Source organism: Rhea americana, unplaced genomic scaffold (genome assembly GCF_003343005.1).
Source record: "Rhea americana isolate MKP2758 unplaced genomic scaffold, rheAme1 scaffold_53, whole genome shotgun sequence".
NCBI classification, from domain to species: Eukaryota; Metazoa; Chordata; class Aves; order Rheiformes; family Rheidae; genus Rhea; species Rhea americana.
The window spans coordinates 1056237-1080729 of NW_028186679.1; the positions used below are offsets into that span (position 1 = coordinate 1056237).

Sequence of the window (24493 nt, forward strand, 5' to 3'; positions counted from 1 at the left end):
GGACCAATTATCTCATTTAGAAATTCTATTGCCTACTCCACTGACTTTCTGCTTAAAATAATCTGCTCTGTGTGAATACTCACTCTTTACTCCCCACTACTTGTGACAGATCATACTTTTATTCTTRGCATTTTGCCCTTTGCACTCTCTACCCAACTTTTCAATGGTCATTATTTCAATTGAAAGAAGAAATTGAATCCTTTCTGAAAATGCCTTCCTACAYATAAAAACACAATGAAAAATATTCCTACAAATTAAAAATTCCATTAAGTTTTCACCCTGGCTTGTTACAAGAAATCTTTTCATTTTTACCTAACCAAATGATTAATTTTCTGTCTTCTCAAAGTAATGCAATAAACCAGGAAAAGCTGATACTATTCTTAAGTCATTATTCTGCAGACTGCGTGTACAGTCTGAAGTTAGTGTTTGAAGGCTGTGGTACGTAAAAYGTGTACAGACAGTCATCTCAACCCAAAAAAAGTGTTACTCTTTGAGATCCATCCCACATACATTCCACGACCTTCCTCATCACCAGAGGATTCCTACCTGCCTGAATTCTCAGCTGGTAAGATAACTCTCGTCTACGTTACTCGGTGTTGCAGGGACAGCTGGGTGCTTCTGCTGGACCGTCCTCGACAGGACTCCTTCCACGTGTCTGTGGAAGGGCGCACACACCAGAAGGCAGTTTGCTATCCTTGGTTACTGTGCAACAGGTAACCACTCTTTCCTAGATCTAATTATTATCATCCGACAGGTATTTTGATGGGTCCAGAAAACTGAGCCAGGGGCAGATTCACCATGAGAAGGGGAGAAGGGGAATGCAGTCCAACCTGCCAGCGCTACCCAGGGCTGGGAGCACAGCAGCAGCTGCTTCCTCCATCCCTCTGTCACTGGTGAGGCCGGATACGTGGTCTCAACCTGCTTCTAAGCTGATCAGATATCCCTGCGGAAAACACAACAAACCTGAAAAGAAAGAAACAGAAAAGAGTCTGCAGAAACACTGACAACAGCCCGTGGCCCACGTCCTCCCGCCAGGCCCTGCCGCCCGTGTCCCCACGGGCCCTGCAGCACCGAGGTCCTTCCCGGCTCCCTACCACACCCGTCCCTTCCCATTCCCGCTCKTACAGCCTGAGCCCACACGGGCTCTGTTCCTCCGGAGGAGGGACGCGGCAGCACCCCCGGCCCTCGGCGGCGGCAGCGGCTCCTCCCCGCCGCCGGGCCCGCTGCTGTTTACCCGCTGCCGTGGTGACGGGCGGCTGCCGGGCCGCGTCCCCATGGCGACGCCGCGGCTCYGCGGCGGCCCGGCTAGGTGTTTGCACCTCAAGGTACGCCAAACCCCCCACTTCAGGGCTTTATCCTAGCTAGAAGAAGCATTCCTAGTTCCAACATTACAAGACGTCCACCCGCGGATTTGCGTTGCCGTTGGCGAGCTGAGGCGCSGAGCATGGGAGCGGCGTTAGCCAGAGCGGCGCAGTGGACCTCCGCTGGCTCCGGGCGCGGCACGCTTGAAATCACCCCCCTGAATGAATCTCTTTTACATGAAATTATTAAGTTCGTGGAGAACTTCAGCACGCGGCATCCTCAGGAAGCGGCGTTCGTCTTCAAAGAGCCCCTCGAGTGGAAAACGCAGTTGGACTGTTCGGTGTTTGGAGCGGGCTATGAGACCGAGTAAGTCTGAGGGGCGCCGGGTTTCGAGACGTTGAAGGTGAACTGCGGCGCAAAGCCACGCTCATTTAACACGCAGRGAGCCCTGCGGTGCTCTGGAGGCTGAAGCGGATGGATTTTCAGCTGTTTTTACGTTGAAAATTTTTGAGTTAAAATGCGTAGCTTTCTTGGAGAGTTTGAGACTATCGCGTCTTGGTTGTGACACAGACCTGTTTAGTCTGCAGCGTATTGCAGAAGYGAGGGGGACAGGCTTGCCCTGTCTATTCCTAGGACTTTTTATGTGTCTAACAGTGATTAATGTTGTCTCTTCGGTTAGTGTTGGCAGTTGCTTCTAGTTGGACAGAAGTGTTTTACCGCTGTTACTGAGGTATATTAACAAACACAGGTTTGAATTACGGTTTCTTTGTGAACAGCAGTCTCCAAATGTTCTCTAAGAATAGACTATTTTAATATATTAAAGTCATAAGATTTCATAATATTCATAATATACTTCAATCATAAGATTTGGTTATACCGCTATATCTTACTCACCAAATATTCCAACAGTTCTTCTAGCATTTTCAAATTAGTACTGAAAAAAAAATGATAATCAGGAGTGTATTTTTCAATCCGACTCTAACTGGCTTTATTTTGATACTCAGTAGTTACGCTGCAGTAACCCCATGCATTTTTGTAATTCTCTGAACAGTGGCATATTGAAGTGCTGTAGAGATGCAGAATCATTTTTCCCRAAATCATGAAGCTACTGGAGAAATCTCCAAATTTTGTTTGAGAAGTAGGCAAATTCAGGTGTGGTTTCAATAGTACTGTAGTAACAGCTTCATTTTGAAAAAATATTTTTTTCCTTCTACCAGTCAGTTATTTTCAAATACATAAATGTATAATTTCCCTGAAGAGCTACCTTACATAATCCCTTGCAATTTTAGTTTTTTAGATACTTTTTTATTAATTTGGTTTGTAGAAATGCAAAGATCCCTGTTCTATACAACTAGTCTACAGTTATAATATTTAAAGAATATTACCCCCTCCCCAAATTCTATATAGCTTGCTGTGTATGGATACACAATCTGTTTTTTGCTGTAGATTCATAGAGCTTGATTCTAGAAAGAACTATTAATTCATCTTGTCTGAGATTTAATATGTTGCACACCATTAGAAGTTATTTGCATGAATGTGAACAGCATAATAAAAGTGTGCACAAAGCATTATCTCCCAGAAAGGCATTCAGTCTTAAACTGTAATAACTAAACTTTATTTAAATCGTTAGGTCTGACATCTGCCCTTCATTTACATGAAATTTGTAAGAATTCATTGTCTCTTTGGAAGTAGGCTACCAAAATATTAGGAGTCTCCAAAAAATATACAGGCATAAATATTACCCACAGCAAGGATTCAGACAGTGTACAGGGGGACTTGTCTGGCTGTAGTTTTAGCATTTATACTAAATACTAAGATATAGTATAAGATACTAGTATCTTATATGAAGAAGATAATGAGAATTGGGACACAGAAATAAGGAGAAGTAGCAAGCTTTGGCAGAACCTGAACAAGACAGTAACTTAACCTTTGGGAAAATATTTCAGAGAGAGATTCGAAAGGATGCTATCTGAAAAAAAAATRATATAATGAACAGGCAAACTGTTGCTGTTTAATTTGATTCCTCCAGTGGTCAAGAAAATGGAATTTGAAACCCTGTGAAATAAAAAGATTACACCAAACAAATAACTGACACCTTCCCTTCTCCTAACTGAAACTACCTACAAGATTATTTTTGTCTGTTCAGTTATTTCAGAATTCTSTTTAGTTCCAGAATAGATAAAACAGGATTTATAGCAAGGATAGTTGAAGGGGACTGAAGCAAGATGAGAAACAAGTTTGAAGCTTTTCCAAATAAATTTTGACATTAAAAACTCACAAAAAAGACTAAAACTAACTAAAATAGGAGTAGGAGACTTTACAAAAGGATTTAAAGTAGTATCTGAAATTTCTCAGAAAAGAATGTGAAATAAAGTCTCAGATGTGGAATAGATCAGTAAGGTGAGTGACAGCTTCAGTATCCTAGACAGGAAGCTTTGTGTTTAGGTAGAGGACAGCAAGCAATTTTAAGCAAGTAGTACTTACAGTGACAAACAGGTTACTGCAGAAAAGAAACTGAAGAGCTGAAAAATCAACTCTTCAGGCTGTGGTCACACAYCACAATGTTTCATGTTCGCAATGGGAAGGGAAATTGARAAATAATATATAAGAACCATAAATAAACATACATATATAAAATGAATTAATTTTATTTATTTTTATATATRTATAAAAGACTGTTCATATACATTCAAAGGGTGCGGGAATATCTCTGGTARATTAATTAGTATGAAGCATCATAAGCACAAGGGAGTTACTGTCCCCATTCAGAAATGCCTTTATCATCGTGGAAGGGGAACACTTAGAGGCAGAAAATGAGTCCCACAGGTCTTGTTTGAATCTGGGCACTAGCTGGGCTCAGATGGAGACAATGGCTCAGGCAGTCACAGAGTTGGATATGAAAGATGGAAAATCAGAAAATGTGAACCAAAAATTGTGTTGTCATTATGGCCATTTGAGTGAGTATTTTGATAAATGAGTCAGATCATTTTAAATCAGTTATTTGCAAACTCAGAAAGTCAGTTAACAGTATTGTAGAGAGGACTTACTGAAGAGGAGCTGACATGGTGTGAAACGGAACAGCAGGTGTGACCTGTCCTGTATGACTAGTTTTTCCTGAATTCAGCCTGTCAAAATTCCCTTAAAAGGTATTGCCAAGGTAAGACAAATGAGTCACCGATGCTGGGTTACAGTGAATAAATGGGCTTAYCTCATAAGTTGGTTTATCATGTGAAGCTTGAACAAAGTTCTTAGTGATAAATTCTTCCCTAAAATTTGCTGTTTATTAAAGTTCTTATTTTGAAACTATATAATTTCATTTTCCAGTGGAACAACTGTTCAGTCTGAAGCCAAAGGTAAAGATGGACAGCCATTGCTTCTCCTCACAGAATCAACTCTCAAAGTTCGCAGTTTTGACCAGCTGTCCCATTTGCTAAATATTTCWATGGAAAAAAAGTTAAAGGAAGCACAGACATGCCTTGAAGGTTTTCTTTGTTTTTTTCCACTTTTCTCTCTCTTTAAAAATGTCTTCTCCCTGAATTTGTGTTTATGAAATATGTAGAAGAAATGCATGCATTTTAAATATATTAGAAGGTGTTGATTCATGAAGGTGGCTAAAAGTGCTGATCCAGAATTTTATTAAGTTTCCATTTCTTCTTTCATTTGCACAGAAATCAATAACAGAGAAATCTGGAATAAAATTAACTTTTAAAGTTAACTTTTCCATTTTCACGTGCAAATTCTTGTATACTGAGTACTACCCCAGCTACTGTAACAGATGGTAGGTTTATATTTCAGAAAAAAGATGTCCCATGGGAAGCTCTTAGCAGTTTTTCCTATGTTTATAATTAAGTACCCTTTTAAAAAATGTTGATTCCTTAAAAAATAGCCAAAAAAGCTATTTTAAGCTATACTTAAGATATTCTTACCTGTACAGGGTTCAGAGAAAACGTTTCCAGGTCCTTCTCATAAAGACTTTTAGAATACATGTACTGGTACTTCTATTGGATCATATTCAAGTCCTAGCTTTTCAAAATGACAAAAAGACTTTGATATACTAAATTGGATATCCACTTTGCATTAGAATTGAAAGGGATAGGTAATACTCTTTGGTAACATTAGTAGAAAGTAATACATCAGCAATACTAGAATGTAAAYGCTTACACTGCATCAAACTTAAGGTCCATCTAGCCCAGTGCCCTATCAATGCCATCATTGATCAAYCATGAATTAGTGGAAAATATATGAACAGGGTCGTCATAGTGAAACATTCACAGATGTATGGGACTTCATTTGCAAGAACAGGGCAAAATGTATTTATAAAACCAACTGACAKGCAGTTATGTCACTGTTTACTGAAAGGAACAGCTAGCATAGCTGAGGAAGTTAAGGGACCATTGGGAATGCTGCTAGAAAACTTTTAAGATATCTTTTAACACTAAATCATATATCCACAGTGACCCACTTTCAGTGAGTTAACCCATTGATTTTCTAATTTGATGATAATACAGATATTTTCTGGGAAGAGCAGTGTTGATAAAGAGAAGTACATAATATTCACCTCTTGGCTGAGTAAATCTTAGTCTTCATTATAAAAAGTAAATTTGTTTATTATCAAGATATTTTTACATCTTAATGTTTTAATCTTTTTAAAAGTTAGTACTACACAAGTGTATTTCAGACTACAACAGAGGAATGAAAGAATTTCATCATATAGTCATATTTGATAATATTTGATRAATACTTATGCACGTTATTAAAATTCTTATAAATTAACAGTTTTGAAATTATTTGGCATTTGAAATAAGAACAGTGTTAATTTTTTAATCATTTTTTACATTATATTGATGTTATTTTTTGTTTATAGCTAACAGAGATCCTATAGTGAATATTCTTGGCCCTGGATATGGGACTGTTGAAGGAGAAGATATGTCCATGTTGCATTTACTTGATAAAGTGAAAAAAGATGATGACCCTGAAACAGAGATTAAAATGAAAATCTTTATCCTTCTTAATCAGCTGGATATGCAACTACTTAATAGTTCTTTAAAACACATTTCACAGTAAGTGCATTTCAAATGGAAACCTAGGCATKTCACCAAATATTTTTTGTTGTTGTTGTTTTGTTAACTTAGGTTTGTTTCAACCCATATCATGTGCTTTCAGTGTGATATAAAGAAAGTTAAAGTTACTGAAACTTTTACTGTTCACTAATTTACTGAAAAAACATTTTTTTTCCTAGAGATCTAGCTATGGGTGTGCATATGTGAGTGTGTGCCCATGAGCATGTTTGKTTTTTTTCCCATGTGTTTTGCATTTTGGTAGCAAATTGAAAAATTCATACAAATAACACACTAACAGTGAATTATTTCCAGGAAGATGTTTATTTTTTCTTGGAGGCATATTAGAATCATAGAATCATAGAATCAGTAAGGTTGGAAGGGACCACCGGAGATCATCCAGATCATCCCTGCTCAGCAGGGTTACCTAGAGCATGTTAGACAGGGTTGCATCTGGGCGGGCCCTGAATATCTCCAGAGAAGGAGACTCCACAACCTCTCTGGGCAACCTGTKCCAGTGCTCCGTCCCTCTCACAGGAAAGAAATTCCCCCTCATGTTCAGGCAGAACTTCCTGTGCTTCAATTTCTGCCCATTGCCTCTTGTCCTGTCACACGGGACAACTGAAAAGAGTTTGTCCCCGTCCCCTTGACACCCTCCCTTCAGGTACTTATACATATTGATAAGATCCCCCCTCAGTCTTCTCTTCCCCAGGCTGAAGAGGCCCAGTTCTCACAGCCGTTCCTCATAGGGCAGATGCTCCAGCCCTCTGATCATCTTCGTAGCCCTACGCTGGACTCTCTCCACTAGCTCCATGTCTSTCTTGTCCTGGGGAGCCCAGAACTGGACACAGTACTCGAGATGAGGCCTCCTCAGGGCTGAGTAGAGGGGCAGGATCACCTCCTTTGACCTGCTGGAACACTCTTCCTAATGCACACCAGGAGACCATTGCCTTTCTTGGCCACAAGAGCACATTACTGGCTCATGGTCAACTTGTCTTCCACCTGCACTCCCAGGTCCTTCTCAGCAGAGCTGCTCTCCAGAAGGTCAGCCCCCAGCTTGTACTGGTGCCTAGGGTTATTTTTCCCTAGATGCAGGACTCTACACTTGCCCTTGTTGAACCTTGTGAGGTTCCTCTCTGCCTACTTCTCCAGCCTGTCCAGGTCTCCCTGAATGGTAGCACAGCCCTCAGGTGGATCAGCCACTCCTCCCAATTTAATATCATCAGCAAACTTGCTGAGGAGGCACTCTGTCCCCTCATCCGGGTCATCGATGAAAAAGTTGAACAGAATGGGACCCAGTACTGAGCCCTGTGGGACACCACTAGCCACAGACCTCCAACTGGACTCCATGCCACTGATGACAACCCTCTGAGCTCTGTCTTTCAGCCAGTTCTCAATCCACCTCACTGTCCACTCGTCTAGCCCACACTTCCTGAGCTTATCTAGGAGGCTGCTATAGGAGACAGTGTCAAAAGCCTTGCTCAAGTCAAGGTACACAACATCCACTGCTCTCCCCTCGTCTACCCAGCCAGTCATGCCATCATAGAATGCTATCAGATTGGTTGAGCAGGCTTTCCYCTTAGTAAATCCATGCTGGCTACTCCTGATCACCACCTTTTCCTCCATATGCCTGGAGATGACATCCAGAAGGAGCTGTTCCATCACCTTTCCAGGGAYGGAGGTGAGGCTGACCGGCCTATAGTTGCCTGGGTCCTTCTTCTTGCCCTTTTTGAAGACTAGAGTGAATTGGCTTTCTTCCAGTCCCCAGGCATCTCTCCAGTTCTCCATGACTTTTCAAAGATGGTGGAGGGTGGCCTGGCAACAACATCTGCCAGCTCCCTCTACTTCAATATTAAGTATTACATTCAGTTTGTTATGTAGTTATGAGGACTTCATATTAGCCGTGAAACTAAAATTCACTAAACTAACAGATAAAATGAAAAAAAAAAAATTAGACCATTTCTATTTTTTTTTGCCACCACTAAGACTCAATTTGCAAGACAAAAGTCCTATTATATTCTATTTTGATTTCTCTGAGGGTGTGCTTTTGATGAATAGATTTTAGACTGTTTTCTATTAATTGCAGAGAGGTAAGACTAAATCCAGCTGCTGTAAATAATGAGGTGAATCTTCTCAAGCATTTCTCTGGAAAAGGAGAAGATACAGTACTGGAATCACTGGAATATACATCAGGTTCAAATTTTACATTTTGCTTTTGTTTTGCTTTTGTTTTATCATATCTCRCATTTATATATACTCTTATTAAAATACTTGCGTTCTGTGTGAATTTGCTAAAATAAATTCACAAATTAATTACACTGTTTATTTCCACTTTATGAAGTAGAATAAGATTTATCTTCACATATGGAATGTTCTTCTTCAAGCTTTACTTGTAGAAATAAGCTCCGATCATATGACTGACTTCACTGGAAGCAGAGGAAGAAAACAGAATCCCTGATCATGAAAAGTGCTGAGCATATGTTGCAATTCTTTGTTGGATCAGGCCCTKGTTCTCAGCACTTCACATGATTAATTCCAGACTGAGTATAAATTCTCAAGAGTAAGATATTGGTTTAGGGCCTTCATTTGTATACATGTTATATTAATCATCAGGCATAACTATTAGAAATGTATATTTGAATCTAATAGAAACACTATTGCTAATTGGTTACAGATTACACTTTCTCTAATGGATGCCGAGCCCCTCCCTGGAGACAAATGCATGGAGAAATTTGTTATTTAATCATCAAGCCACATGACACTGATCCTTTGTATATCACCTGCAGCACAGCAGGAGTATATTTAAATGGAGTAAGTAATAATAAAGGACACCTTGAAACACTTTTATGTGTTGAAATCAAAACTCCAAAAGTTTTAGGGTAGTGGTATTAAACCTATTAGGGCCACAGAGTTGGTTTATTGGTGCTGAAGAAAAAGACACAATAATAAACGTATACTGGTTTTTGTTTATTTTTTAAGTGCTTGTTCTTTAAGTGTTATACRGGGGGTGTGTTCTGCACATTCTACTAGCAGTGTTCATTTAGTCTTTGCAGTTGCCCTGAAAGTCCTTAACATGGTTCCTATATAAAAGGCACTGTGGGACTAGATGCTTCAGTAGTTTCTCATCGCTCTTGATCTGAGGTATAATATTATTGTCTGTGACCAATATAGTTTTCTTTTGTCTTTTTTAAAATCATAAGTAATTCTTTTTCCTCTCACTAGAAGCTGTTTAGATCTTATGTTTCTCCTTTCTTCTGCTTTTCATTCCAGTTATCTCTTTCTTTACAGATAGGTTTTATCTGGCTGTAATAGTCTCCCTATGTGGTTTAAGCAGTGACTAAAACTTTTAAACTTATTTTGAAGAGATATGGATGTCCCTTGAAGTGTAACTCTACTTTTCGTAAGAGTTAAAAAATCTAGGGAAATTTTGGCTTAGGATGTTTTTAATGGATGAGGTTCATAAAACCTAGGCTCAATCCAGTCACATTATTTTCTGATYCTTTTGGACACTTGCCATACTGCATCAGAAGCTTATATTTAGTTGGCTATTTGCTGTCAGCCCTAAACAYCTCTCAGCAGAACTGCCCACAGTATGATGCACTTTAACTGATAGTAATTACTTGCAGACTTGCCTGTTAGGCCTTGATTATCCTTTGGGGTTCATGGAGATGATCCATGCATCTTCACTAACCAATATTGAAGTTTCGTGGATTCTGTGCTAAGCATGAGGCTTCTGCACATAGTTCATTACAATATGACCCTTGTGCTCTTTAGCAGTATTTTGTCATGCAGATTAAATGTGCTGTATAAGGCAATACTATTAATAATTTTAAATTTATTCCTTTTTTAAGGGTAAGCTAAAGGAGAAAGATGATATTGACTATGAAAGAAAAAGTGACATATATAAGGATATTGTCACATTCTTAAGGGAAAGATCACCTAGATTTGTAGAAAATATGTCTAAACAGGTATGTATTTACTGCTACTGGGTATATGTTCTCCTTTGTACCAAGTACATCATAGCTTGATAAGAATTAGATTATATAAGTTATTTGCAGAAGTTTTAGAATTCTGTTAGTATAAAAGAGTAGTAAAACATGGCTGAATATTTATACTCTATATCAAAACTAAATTTCTGATTACATGAAAAATTTTGAGGAACTTGAAATACTTTTACTATTGTTCTTTATATTTATTTAACACTTTCTTCTAAATATATTCCTATTGAATGTAGTTAGGATACGACATAAGACAATTATTCTCCATAAATGAACCRGTAAGTTAAAAGTATTTTTACAACATTAATACTATGTCACTTTTTAAAGAACTCTTCCCAGTGATTTTAGACACACTTTAAGACTTTGAAATGTTTCAAATTTTTGATCTATTTGCTTTGTTTAATTTTACCGTATAACATGTCTGTTTGGAAAAGTTACCTTGTTCGAGTTTTGTCTAACTCTCATTGAAGAAGCAAGGTCTATAGTTAGGTGTCTCCAAAGACCAGTTTTAATCAGTTCTGCAGCTGTATGCTTCAACCAATTGTATATGGTACAGGATATAAGGATGAGTTTCCTAAGCTATACTTACATTCATACCACTACAAACCATGGCTGGAACAAAAGTAGGAAGAGTTTGCATGAAGGGCTTCATGCAGGTTTTGCCACTGCATCTTGGGTGTCTGGACTGGAGGGTGCTAGTTTGATACATTTCCTGAATTAGTTCTCTGTATATGTATTATTAGGCTTTTTGTGTATCTGTAAACTGGCTGCAGATATCAGCCTAGTTGTAAAGGCAGCTTAAGCTCAGACTAGTTGTTCTGGTCCTTCTAGGGAGAACCTAATAACYGGCTTATCTTCCTGTTAATTACAACGTAATTGTAATTGCAAGTGTGGTAATGACCAGTGTATGTTCAGGTATTTGCACATGGAGAAGAGCKGTCATCACAGACTTTATTTGCTGGCGTGTCTAAACACTGTGTGAGGTTAGTTTGGGCTTCAGAGAGGCTTTGCCTCCATTGTAGTGAGACTGGAGATACAAGTCTTACTAAGTAACARCTCTTAAGTTGTATATCCCCCCCATGCTACCATATATTCCTTGATAACACATTCATTTGTGTTCTGTGTTCTAAAAATTAAAACTTGCCTAGCTTTTGTTTCTCTGAAAATAGCAAGCCGATTTCCCTTTTCTATCACAAAAAACTCTCATCAATGTGTGATTAAGAGAAAGGAAAGCCTCACAGTGTGAGTCCTAATGCCTGGTTAAAAAAAGCCTCTAGATCCCTAGATCTCTCTAAAAGGTCAAAGTTATTCATGGAGAGGGCTTCTACCCCTGATCCATGACTATATGGCCCGCTTTTTTTGTAGCATAGCTGGATTGGAACTTTACAAACATACCTGCCCCAAGGAATTGTCCTAGATGGACACTACTGCAGGATAGATCTCCACTGGAAAACAGTGTATCCCAAAGCCTTATACAATTGAATACTGGTGATCTGGATCCAGTTGGACCCAGGCTTAGCATATTTTTGCAGGAGTTTGTCCAAAGACTAACAAAAAATGAAAAAGAATATAGGAATGAACAATTGTCATAGGTATATAAAAGTTTTCTAATTAAAAAGATAGCAAAGGATGAGCAAATTTAGAATGCTTATATGGAATGTGACATGATATATCTATTAAAATTAAGCTTCATAATACTTAAGAATTGTAATGGTATTAATGGTATTTTATGGTATTTTTAATTTATGGTATTTTGGAATCATAAAACAGGATTTTTACAATATTTGTTGTATTTGAAAGCAAATAATATCACATTTTGGTTATCTTTCTGTCATAGAATAATATGAGGTTTGATCCAATATGTGAGATCAGCTTCTAATTTTGCATAAAAAGTTCCCCTCATCTGATGTTATTCTTTATGGAGCACTAGAAATGTTAAACCAGAAAAATACMATATCCTCATAGAAAAGGTCAACCTTCTATGATAACATTTTTCTATAATCAAAATGACTTTATTTTTTATCTTCATTCTTTGTGATTCAAATATAAATAAAAGCTCCACTTTTTTACACGAACTGTCTGATGTAAACGTCAGAGCCGATTGGTATGCTTCCAGCTCACATAGCATGTGTTGCCACTAGGCCTCAGTCAGGCTACAGTGCAAGTGTCTTTGGCTTTTATTTAGAACCCTACATTATCTAGAATAAGGAGCATCCTATTTTATCTATTACAACAGAATCTTGTAGTGTCACTATAATGAAAATTGTTTCATCATTCTTGTTAAAAGTTCTTTCTTCAGATTTCTAACGTGATTATAACAGGTTTATTACATGGTGGCAATATTCATTACAGGCTAAAACCTGTCAAAAGTTTTAATTATGATTATTTATATGCAACATTAATTATGAAAAGAGGAAGAAATTAACAGAGAATTTTTCCTTTGCCTTTTGTCTGATTTTCTGTGATGTAGGGTTGATATTTACTACTTTGGAGATTCAGATGTTTGACAGTTCTGAAAGAACAAAACATTTCAAGTTGTACGCATAAATACAGTAGCTTACATTAAAAGCAGTAGAATTAAACTTCTAGGTTGTTCTGTTTGGAAATAACATGATGTAATAAATTATAAAATGTGTTTTACTTATCCCACACACAAATATTTATTTAAATTTTTATCTACTTGTTGGTTTACATTTCATAAATATGACAGTGTATGAAAGCTTTTAGTCATAAGTACTGTTTAAACATGTTTTCAAAGTGATCTGGCTTCATTTGATGATAGTGAAAGGTAAAATATGTATAATATATAGATAGATAAAATATATAATTTAAAAATAATTTTACAGTTCTAATTCTAAAAGTTAATGCAGATGTATCATAAAGCATATGCCTTTATTGCTTTTGTGATCTGCTATTAAAGAAATTTTTATATTTATTAATAAGAGTAAATAAATATAACCTATCCTATTCTCCTTCAGCTGTCACATAAACCACTTGTAAATTTACACCAAAGAACTTACTTAAATTATACTGTTTTAGTGGATTAAGAATATCATATCATGTTGCCCTGTTTAAGAGCTTRTTTAATAGATTTTACATTCCTAATACTGTAGAGCTGTAGTGCATTTGTATTGAAAGGAAAATCAACTCCACTCTGAACTCTGAAAAGCGGGGATAGTAGAGAATGTAAGAAGATAGTAATTTCTGCTGATGTACAGAGGCGGGTTCTCAGAATTTCACCTTCCTATAAGTATGAATTAATGGAAAGTATTTATATTTATGTTTACAAAGAAAAATTTCTTTGCTATTGCTTGAATAAGTGAATATTCCCGTAATTTTAGTAGTGTAATAAATAACATCTATTTCAGAAGTTCCAAAAATATTGACTTGTTTTTTTAACCTTATTTCCAAGTTTGCCTATATGAAATTAATCATGGCTGAATATATTTTTGATTTATTTTCTGGGGAGAGGAWTACAGTACATGTGTGTAGCATAACTAGTTAACGTTTACAGTATCTTATTGGCATATTGGCACATACTGCATAATTAACTTTTATAATATTTTATTGACCTTGTTTAAGCAAACATTTAGAATTGCTCTATTGCTGTATAGTAGCTGGAGGACACACATACACTCTAATATGTGCTAAGCTGGTCAAGCTACAGCATCAATTCCCCAGTGATGTGACTTGTTTAGTGTGTGTTAAATTGCCTTGTCTAGACTACATTTTTAGATTGAGAGAATTAACATGAGTTAGTTTACAATTAGACAATTGGATCAACAAGYCTGGAACAGCTAATTCTCATCACAGATTAATCAAAGACAGACCATATTGCTGTGACAGTCCCCTTAAAATTGCCTTGAATCAGATATGTGAGGGAAAGTCTTCACCTATCTGGTAGTGATAGCTGCAATAATAACAAGAAGTAATGATTGYAAGCTGTCTTTCCTGTAAAAATTGAATATGTTCTCATGGAAAATAAGAGTTGAAAAGAGGCTTTTCTCTTCTGGATATTTTTGATCAGTCATGGTACCAGAGAGAGAAAGTGGAAGGGTTGGTACATACTACTCAAATCCATTCTTGTACATGAAATGGAATATGTTTATATTAATTCTAAACTATATCCAATTAAATTACTTGGAAATAAAGTCTAGCAGTTTATCATATCCTATYTTCAGCTTTATGCTTATTAATTTGGGGGGGGGGGGATTTTTGTGTAAAAACTGTAAATCTTTTGTGCAGGGAAATAGCTTTTATATGAATAGTCCATTTTTCACCATAGGAATTTTCAGATTAATCTGAATGTTTCATTCTTTGAAAGACAATCTGATTTTATGCCTAAAATCTAATTCTATATCTAATACATGCAATTTTTAAGGACTACATCCTGGAAATTTTTGTATAACATTATTTTAATATGTATTATTCATACAGCGCTATGATTGACAAATCGTGTCTCTTTCTTTTATTAGGAATATAGCTTTTTTAAAGAACCAACGTCTGAAAAGTTTTATCAGCATATGGAAGTAGTTGATGCTGAGGACTCTGGCCAATCCCAGAAGCCTCATGAWTATACAGAAAAGAATGTATATGAGAAGACGAAAAGTTCTTCTGTGAAAAGCAAGTCCATAGACAGCAAAAAATTAGAGCCATCTCTGAAGTGGAAGAATATTGTGCATGCTGTTACCCACAGGTATTTGTCTTTYTGATTGAATTTTCTCAAGGATTTCTCTAACGTGTGCTAATGATTGGTATGCATGTTACAGGTTTGCATTATTATCTTAAGAACAACAAGACAAAGTCTACTACAGGTACTACATGCAGATTTTAAAGAAAGAGTATTGACTAGCAAATTAATTTCTCACAGTTGTCTCCTTTCAGCAGCAGGACAAGGCAGGGCAATATTTTGCAACAATATCTGCAGTACTTGTTCCTCCAGGACTGTCATATTGTCATATTTTTAATGTAAAGTGCCCTTTAAGGCAACAAAGAATAAACAGTCTTATCTAAATAACACTTTCTGAGGAAGGCAAAAGAGATCCAGGATGCAAAAATAGGGTGACTCCTGTAATACCTGCTTTTAGTATTTCAAAGTCCTATGAGTTCCCTTTCTAACTTTGCATAACAACAGCRTTCACTGAGACCATCTCAACATTTAGACACCAAAAATAGAGTTTACATATATTGGATATTAATACATTCTTCTTCTGAAATCCGAATCTTGTTCAGTTTCAAGTGTTCATAGAGGAAGAAGGAGAAGGGCTTTGGTGGCCATCCTACAGAAGAAAGAAGTCAATATCCTATCAAGCTTAGGATTTTGGCATGTTGCAAGAGACATTTTAAGAGTTTTTGGATGTAAACAGGAGTCATCAGATACAAAAATGTGGCTGTCTAAGGACAAGGAACTTTTCTTCTTCTAGGACATTAGAGCCTAGATGTAGTGAAATTGGRTCTAATCATAATTTTGTGCACAAACCATGGGTAGTCTTCTCTTTTACTGGTGTGATTAAGATAGTATGAGTAGCCCAAGCTCAAAAGGACATTTAATTTTCAAAACATTGTAAATTAGGGGCAAGATATCACCAGAGACTGTGCCCAGCTAGGCCTGGAAATCCTTGCAGAATTTGAGGAGAGCAAGATGAAAACTATGGAACAGCTCAGTGGACAGATTAGAACTCCTCTGTTTRGAAAAAGATGACTGAGAGAAGATAAATTAGAGATAAAAAATAGTGACTAGAGAAGTTGAATAGGGAACAGTTATTTACTGTCTCTTCTAATACAAGAACAAGGTGCATGGAATGAAACGAGCAGATGAAGTTTCAGAACAAAGGGACATAGTTCTTCACATAACATGTAGTTACGTTCTGAAATTCTTTGTCACACGATGGTAAAGGTCATTAACTTACTTGAATTCAAAAAGCAACTGTACAAATTCAGAGAAGAAAAAGCCATCTAAAATTGGTAATGTAAGGACACTCAGGAAGTCCCTGAACCACAATTTCCTGAAGAATATTCTGGAAGAAAAATTACTATATTCTTCCATTGTTCTTATACTCCTCCCTAGATAGCTGCCATTGCTCATGGCTGGAAATGATATCCAAGGATAGATGGATCTGTGACAATCTGACTTCATATACTAATTCTTTATTGTATTACATACAGGTCAGCATAACATATATTTTCTAATATTCCACTAATTTTAGTACAGCAAAATTAGTCACTTAAGACACAGCATACTTTCTTTTTAGTCAAGTTCCTTGTTCAGGTTCATAAGCTCTTATATATTTTTATGATATGTGTCCAACCATAACATTTTGGCTATATATATTGAATAACATTTTTTTAGCAAATATTTTAGTGACAAAGCTACAAAAAAAGATACTGAAGAAGAAAGGAGGAGAGGTACTGTGTCTAAAAAAATTGGAAAGAAAACGACTAGCATTTCTCCTGAATCTGTTAAAATACAACCAGCTTCAAAATGGTATGCTTTTTTTTTCCTTCAATTTATTTTATTTTCAATACCTATAATAATTGTCACCATACATGGTATTTGGTAGTGTTAATTACTAGTATTTATCTAAYGTTATTATTAGGAGATGATGTCATATCAATTTTAGAGGTACTTGTTCATATTAGTTTATATCTGGTAAAGGGGTTGATGCTCTTTATTTATTTTTAGTAAAACCTTAGAAAAGTATGAAGAAGTTAGTGAAAGTTCCTCAGAGACTGAGGAAGATGAAGAACAACCAGAACRTCACCAGGAAGGAAACATTGATTTACCATCAGAATACTGGCAAATTCAGAAACTTGTGAAGTATTTAAAGGTAAATTAGATGCTTTAATAAATATTATAAGAATGCCACTCTTGCCCGTCTACATCCCAGGACAACAAATTCCTCACCCTTTCCACTCTTCAATGTATTTTACAATAGTTCTGCTATGTAATACGTTCAAATTCTGGAACTGTGGACTTTCCTATCACCCACTCTTTTCTCCTACATTTTTATCTGCTATTTTTGGCTTATAGAGACCTTTAGATTAAGCCATCTGTTCAGTGTTATTTAAAACTTAAAAATGGTATAATTTCTTTATTAATTATTGGGTTTCTGTTTTGCTTTTTGGGTGAAACTTTCCAAGATATTTCTTTATGTGGATAATAACTTTCGAGAGTTTTTATTAAAACTGAATACTTGCCTAAAGTCTTTCATCAACTATGATTAATTCATGACTGAAATAATCCTACCGTGGTCTTGTGTCTGGATAGATGCTGATGGTGGACAAGAAAATATATGATAAATAGGCAGCCTCTAAAACAATAAAAACAAGTTTTTTACACAGACTTGTTGAAAATCTTTTGGCGCATATAAATATAGATGTTTACAATTCTGTATGTCTGACATACTTAAAAAAAAACTAATATTCTGGAAAACTTTAAAACTAATTACGTTTTTCCCTCAGGAGAAATTTCTTTACAAGTTTGTACTGGAATTTAAGTAACATAAGTTACTAATAAAAGCACTGAATTACTTGGTTTTTTGAATACCGCTACACATCCCACTGATACGATGACTGTGCTGCCATTAGGTGCAGCAGAAATACTAGTGAGGAGTAAGCAAAACTTTGGCTCCTTCCCATCCTTTAACCATTGCAGTAGAATAACTCCTTCTGTCTGCTAACAATGGTTAATCCACTCTCACTGCTGTTGCTCAGTTAGCATATGTGGGACCAGTGGCAGTGGTTGTAGCCAAAGAGAAGTAAAAATGCCTGGATAATATGAATCTCTGTGGTTCATTATGCCTTGACATTTTTAGGTTGGAGCTTTTGATTCATGACATTTGGGCTATACTGAAAGGCTTCTTTGCAAGTTTAACCTGGTGTAACATTCAGCATCTTACTTGCTCAGCTGTTGCCCTAATGCTAAGCACATTACATGTCCACTTTGCATGATACACTTGTTTCTGTTTGCACATAAATACAGTTCAAGGTGTTGCTTTCAAAACTTTCAATCTGCTATTTCTTCCTTCGTATTTTCCTGAGAGCTGAGAGAAATAACCATGCTGTTTTTTAATAAAGACCTGAGGTTCTCCTAGAGAGGATACTTGGAATTCATTACTGTTGATGAACCTCAGAAGTCTTTTCAATGGCGTATCTATAGACAGTATATATCTCTATCTATATCTCTACAGGTAAGGCTCTTCACTCCTGATTATATAGTTCTCAAGTTGTCTCTCCTACTTAGATCGTGAATATAGTCATGTTTAGATTTTAGTAGTGGACATGCTTCAATATGGAAACCTGTCCACAATTGCATGAAACTATTTAAAGTGTGAGAATGGTAAATGGAAATTTTCATTTTTCATGCTTCTCTACTTTAGAAATTAATATATTTTGTTCAGCCTATCAACAAGCAAAATTACTAAAGGCTTAGAACTAGAATGAGAGAGAACTTGATCAAATTGTGAGTACTTGGAAAGCAGTGTTTATAATTCCAAAGTCCATCATGTAAAAAATAATGTTAGGAAAATAAAATGAAAATTTGTTTATGTATGCATGTACACCCAAGTCTTTCAATAATTCTTTAAACTAGATATAAGAGAACAAAGAAGTACTTAAAAATATCTTTTAATACTTCACTAGTGATTCTTAGCTACGTAAAGCAAGAAATCCCTAGTGTCAGATAAAAATGAAAAGAGATGCCTCAGTGTCATACCACAGACAGTGGTTGAAATGCTTTATTGATGGAGTGCTACTTTAACTTGCACATGGAATTAATTTTAATTCAAGTATAAATACTGCAGTTCTGGCCAGACTTAGGAGATTTTTTGGCATTCTTGTTGTTCATGTAGGCAAGTGTTCATGACACATGCAACATAAGAAAAAATATATGTACGACTGCAATATTTAAGTATCTACAAATGCATTTATATAGAAGCACAAATTGTGGGGGGCTTGAATGTCTTCAAAGGTTGTATACATTGTATGCACATCTTAGAAATTGAACAAAATACCTTAAATAATAGCTATTTCAAATAAAAAGTAAGAAAATATGTAGGCTCAAATATTTTTGAATGCCTGCTAAAGGAAATRTGAATCTCAGTTCAGCAAGACCGTGTAAAAGATTAACCTGCAAAGACAGAACTTCCATAAAACCCCCCAAATACCTACATTTTGTATTACTGTTAGATTGTCACTAAAATTTAGGAGACAGTTGCTTCTTGTATAAAGTAAACCTGTCAGGTCCTGTGAATTGTGCCTGTAGACAGTATATTTGTACACCTCTTCATGCATTTCTGAAGAAAATTGAGTACACGGGGAAATTCCCTTCTGACTGCCTGCCCTTCTCCATTTCCCCTCCTTCGTGGGAAGGAGCAGCCATGCTGGAATTGCTCCTCTGGGAAGCAGCTGCTTCTGTGGTCTGGCTCCTCGTCCTACCTTCAAACTTCCCAGGCCTCTGAAATGGAAGATGGAGCATGTGTGCTGTTGCCATGTCTCGCCATAGGGTTAAGAATGGTGAGAGAAGGGAGACCAGCAAGACCAGTGTAGGTGTTATGATAGGCATCTTTGGGGGCTAGAGTAGATGAAATTAAAGCAAAGTGGTGTATTGATATTTATAACAGTGAGATTCACTCAGAAGAGCCTGTTTCAGATTTCATGGTATTTATTAAAATAGTGCCTCTTAAATATTAGATTTCTGGGGGAAGAAGTGCATTTTGCACATGAAAAAATTTAGGAATAGGGTGAGAGAAACATCTTACAAGGGTCTTTTTTACTAGAAGTGAGGAACATCAGGTAGCAGTGCAGAATCCTCCTCACTGCAGAGCTGAGATAGACAGAAACTCTGTCACTCATTTGCTATGGTTGGACACCGTCTTCCACATGACTTTCCTTGACGATGCTTTGTGCTGCCTTCTTTTAAGCATTGATTATTGCCAGTTTTAAGATGTTAAGAGGTGAATTAGGGCTAGTGACTGCACCAGGAATAACTCCAACCTCCAGAATAAGTCTTTAATCCTTTAAGCCCTTGTGCTACTCAGTTTTGGTTCCCTGTGTGGTGATTTATGTATACATTGTGCTATGYCAGAGTGAGCTCTGGGTACAGTTCTGCAGGACCATGTTAGTTACAGTATTCCTCCTTCAGTTTCTCACCTGGAAGGTCATTCTACTTTTGGCTACATTTCAGGAGTATATTAGTGAAGCCAGTCACATCTCACACCTCATATAAGATACCATTAATTTGGCAACTGTTTAAAATAACCCTAGTTATACCCCATTCATCCCCAACAGAATTRTGTTTCTTTTCTACTCCAAGATCTCAGATGTTGAACAAACCTGGTGACTCTTCCTGGCTGTTCCCATCTTGTGTCAGGTGCTGGAGCTGGAGAGAAGCTGTGGTGCTGCACAGGAGCAAGGAAGGAAGTGCCCAGTGTGTAACTTTGAACACAAGCTCCTGGCCGCCCACATACCCTGGTGCTGGGTAGCAGTGGTGGAGGGGAAGATGAGGCAAGAGAATGTATTGTTGCTGCTGCATCACTGGCAGGATTTGTTTTCTCATTTCAAGGAGCCTAGATTTATCAATTAGGGAAATGCAGCTGTGGGCTGATCTGCAGGAAGGAATAGTGGTTCACCTGGTTGAGCTCCTTGTACCTGGAGGGCATCAGGACTCTAGGGGAAGAAACACAGACAGTCAAAAGATGCAGGGAGGCTCTGCCAGGAGCTAAGGTGCAGGATTTGAGATTAGAGGTTCAGCTAGAGGTTCATTGTTGATAAACAGTATAGACTAACTATATTCCCCAGAAGAAGATGGGGAGACATCTTGAGGTTGAAATTCAAGGGTTTGGGTGAAAATAGCAGGAAATGCATGTATGTATGAAGAATAGGAGTGTGGAGACAAGCAAGATTGAGATTATTACAGAAAAGCGGTAGTACATTTTAGAACATTCAAATGCCACGATCTTAAAGGTCAATGGTGGTGCTGGTGGTGAATTATTTTGTACCCTATATACAGAATTTGGGAAGTGGTATTTTTCTACTCAGAGGGGAAGCAGCAAGCAGCAGTGAACAACTACTTGCACACTACCCTGGTATTTATTAGTATCAAGTCAGTCCCAGTTTATCTCTAAGATGAAGCTTGTCATATCTGAGGTCTAAGCTTTAGATATCTGACTTTAATTTTTGTAAAACAAGAAAAATAGCATCAGTGTTACTGTGTACCCGTTGAAGTAAAAATTGTTTGTTTACTTACATTACATATTGTAATAGTGCTTAGAAGTCTTGTGGAAGCCATCTAAACTCTCTGATGTTTTAGCATATCCCTGAATAACAAACTGCATAGAGAACTGAAAATACAAACTGTGAAGAACTCTGTAGCCCTTGACTTGGCTTCCATTTTCTCAGGAAGAGCTACTGGTGGATATAACCTTGCAAGTATAATTTGATACTTCAGTGATCAAAATAGAAGGTATGGATTTGGATAGACATATAACCAAATTTGAAATTACTTTTTGTGCAAACTTACAAATGTAATTGATCTGTAATTTTAAAATTTGGCCCTATATGTGTAATACAGGCAAATGTTAGAATCTAGTAGGAGTAGCAAAAATATCTATATAAGAGATACATTGTTCATAATACTAATTTTTTCTCAGTCTGTAGAAAACAGTTAACTCTATTTTCTTTATTTTTTCACATTAAGCAAGACTTGGATGTGATAATAYTTTAGTGGAATAGCTACTAAATACAAAATAAGTGTATATAATAAATTATCTGCAAGGCTGGTCAGTCTTGAAAAAATGCACACTGCACTGACAAAACAATTTTATGTACTAAATTTTATTATTAACTTAYTTTAATAAGTACAGTGTCTAACAATAAACCTTTCCTATTACATTATGAAAGTATGTATTGGGGGAATATAAAGGAGGTAGTTCAACTGAAACTGAAAGATCAAGATGAAAAAATGAATTTTGCTGTAGTTGGCTAAGTGGCAGGCTATTATTTTTCAGAAAACAACAAGTATATGAGACGTAATCATGTACCACCTGATAGTATTTCTAGGCACATGTTTGGTTAACCTGACAGCCTTGGCAGATAACCTCTTTATATCATTCTCTTCTCCACTGCTTGCAAAAGTCTTTTTTTTYCATTCTTATAATATTAGACAAGATTTTTTTAAATTCCTGTAAAGAATGTGATTGCTGACAAACGGAAGGGTGGGATAAAAATATGGAAAAACTGTATTTTATTATAGTTAAGATATGTATCTTTTAACAACCCAGCCAGTGCTGATCATGAAAAAGGAATCTTTCTATGATAAATTTACTGGGTAGGACATGCTGGCAAATGATGAACTTTCAAATTGTTATTGTAATTGGCAGCTCTAAAGAACTTGCATAGCTCTCTCCTCAAAATACTGTGCAAACAGTCCTTCCTCATCTTGAGACATATGAAGCAAATAACTGCCAGTTCATTTTTGACCATTAACACTAATTCTGATGAATTTCTATTTAGTGGAGGTTTACTTAATGTTCTGAAGGTCACCCACTCATAATTGTTTCATAGCTGATGAGGGGAAGAGCAGTACAGAAATAAAATAAAAAACAGCAAAAACGTACAATTCAACTAAAATGAAAAAGAGAAGATGATCTATTGGAATACAAGGGCACAGGGAGAGAACGTAAAATATATGAAGTTTGATTCTTTCCTTTCTGTGGGTTGTATTATATTGTAAAAGTAATTATGTTGTATAGATAAATGTGGTATTGTTCTGACACCATAACTACCATATTTCTAACATACTTGCCTTAAATAATTGCAGTTGCCACAGCTGTCTCAATCTGACTTTCAGCTTTATAATCCTGAAATAGAACTGTTGATTTTGCTAAAGAATTCAAACACGGTTGTCTCTGGAAGCTACCAAGACTTTTAAAAAGTGATAAAGGCATTTTCATTGGTTTTAAGGGTTCCATATTGGATTTAGGCTCAATTWAATCACAAGTCACGGGTTACTATATATACAGTTGTTTCAAAAGCATGCCTATAAGACATGCTTCAGCCGTGTCCCTATCTATATCTGTTTTCCCTATGCACTCACTAAGCTCATTATTAAGATTTTTTTATTTCTCCAGAGAGCATTTTTCTCATATATTTTTATACACTATTGGTATCACTTAGTTTTTCTTGCAAAAGCTTTTTTGGCTGCTTTCAAATCATATTGTCTTTTTTGGCTACCTAGTGCTTGTGCAAGCTCAACTGCTTGCTCGTTTTCCAGTAGTCTCTACAAGCACAGGTCCTTCCTAGTTCAACCTCATTAAATTTTCTGCACAGATTCAGTTCCACCTGTGTCCCAAATGACTTGGATCCATAAAAGTAAAATAAAATAGCTGCAATAACATTAAAGCTTCTATCATCGAGCCAAGTGCTATGCAAAATCAAAATTACTTGGGCAGGTCTGACATTTTATCACACAAGGCCACTAATACATGTATATTGTACACAGTGTATATGACATCTGCAAGTCTGCAGTCAGGATTTACAAGCATCAACAATAAGTGGAAAAACAGTACTGCTGTTTGTGTGGGCTGCTTCTTTTATTTAACTTCCTCCTAACCCCTTTTGTCTTTCTCATTCGATCCTCATTTCTTGATAATTTCTGCATATTCTTTGTAAAAATATATACTCATATTTCTTTCCTCAGATGAAGTGATGAGAGGTAGGAAAAGGGCTGTAGTTTTCTTCTTCAAGTGCCAAAAGTCAGCTACCTAGGTTGGGATTCATCTCATCTAGCTATGAATGTAAACAACATAGACATTCGTAGCTGAGCTGGGCATCCTAGGCTACTTGAATCATGAACAGAAAGAATGAGCACTTTCAGAGTGTGATTCATCTGCTGTTAAACATTTAATGCAGAGTGAGAGGGATCATGTTCATAACTTCATTATCTGCTGACTTGATCTCAATTAACAGGAAGGTAAGATGGCTATAGATCTGTGAATTTAGTTAGATGATTCCCCTTTCCAAGTCTTGTGCATTTGAAGTCTTCAGTCAGTGAACTGTAAAGTAGTCTTAAAGGCCTACTTGTACTACAAATTCTTTAAGTATTTGGAAATTAAGGGTTTGCATGCTTTTTTGCATTGT

General features: G+C 36.6%; 1 protein-coding gene across 2 annotated transcripts in view; it reads left to right on the top strand.

The window, feature by feature from the left end:
* Positions 1 to 1444: 1444 nt before the first annotated feature.
* Positions 1445 to 24493, top strand: part of ODAD2 (outer dynein arm docking complex subunit 2) — a 93742-nt gene continuing 70693 nt past the window's right edge. Inside the window, exons 1-9 of one of the 2 annotated variants that reach the window (XM_085318284.1) lie at positions 1445 to 1668; positions 4627 to 4784; positions 6167 to 6362; positions 8446 to 8552; positions 9034 to 9170; positions 10211 to 10327; positions 14833 to 15053; positions 16707 to 16841; positions 17040 to 17184. In XM_085318284.1, the coding sequence (XP_085174410.1) occupies positions 1445 to 1668; positions 4627 to 4784; positions 6167 to 6362; positions 8446 to 8552; positions 9034 to 9170; positions 10211 to 10327; positions 14833 to 15053; positions 16707 to 16841; positions 17040 to 17184 (1440 nt within the window). The remainder of the gene's footprint in view (positions 1669 to 4626; positions 4785 to 6166; positions 6363 to 8445; positions 8553 to 9033; positions 9171 to 10210; positions 10328 to 14832; positions 15054 to 16706; positions 16842 to 17039; positions 17185 to 24493) is intronic. The other variant, XM_085318285.1, reaches the window with a different exon arrangement.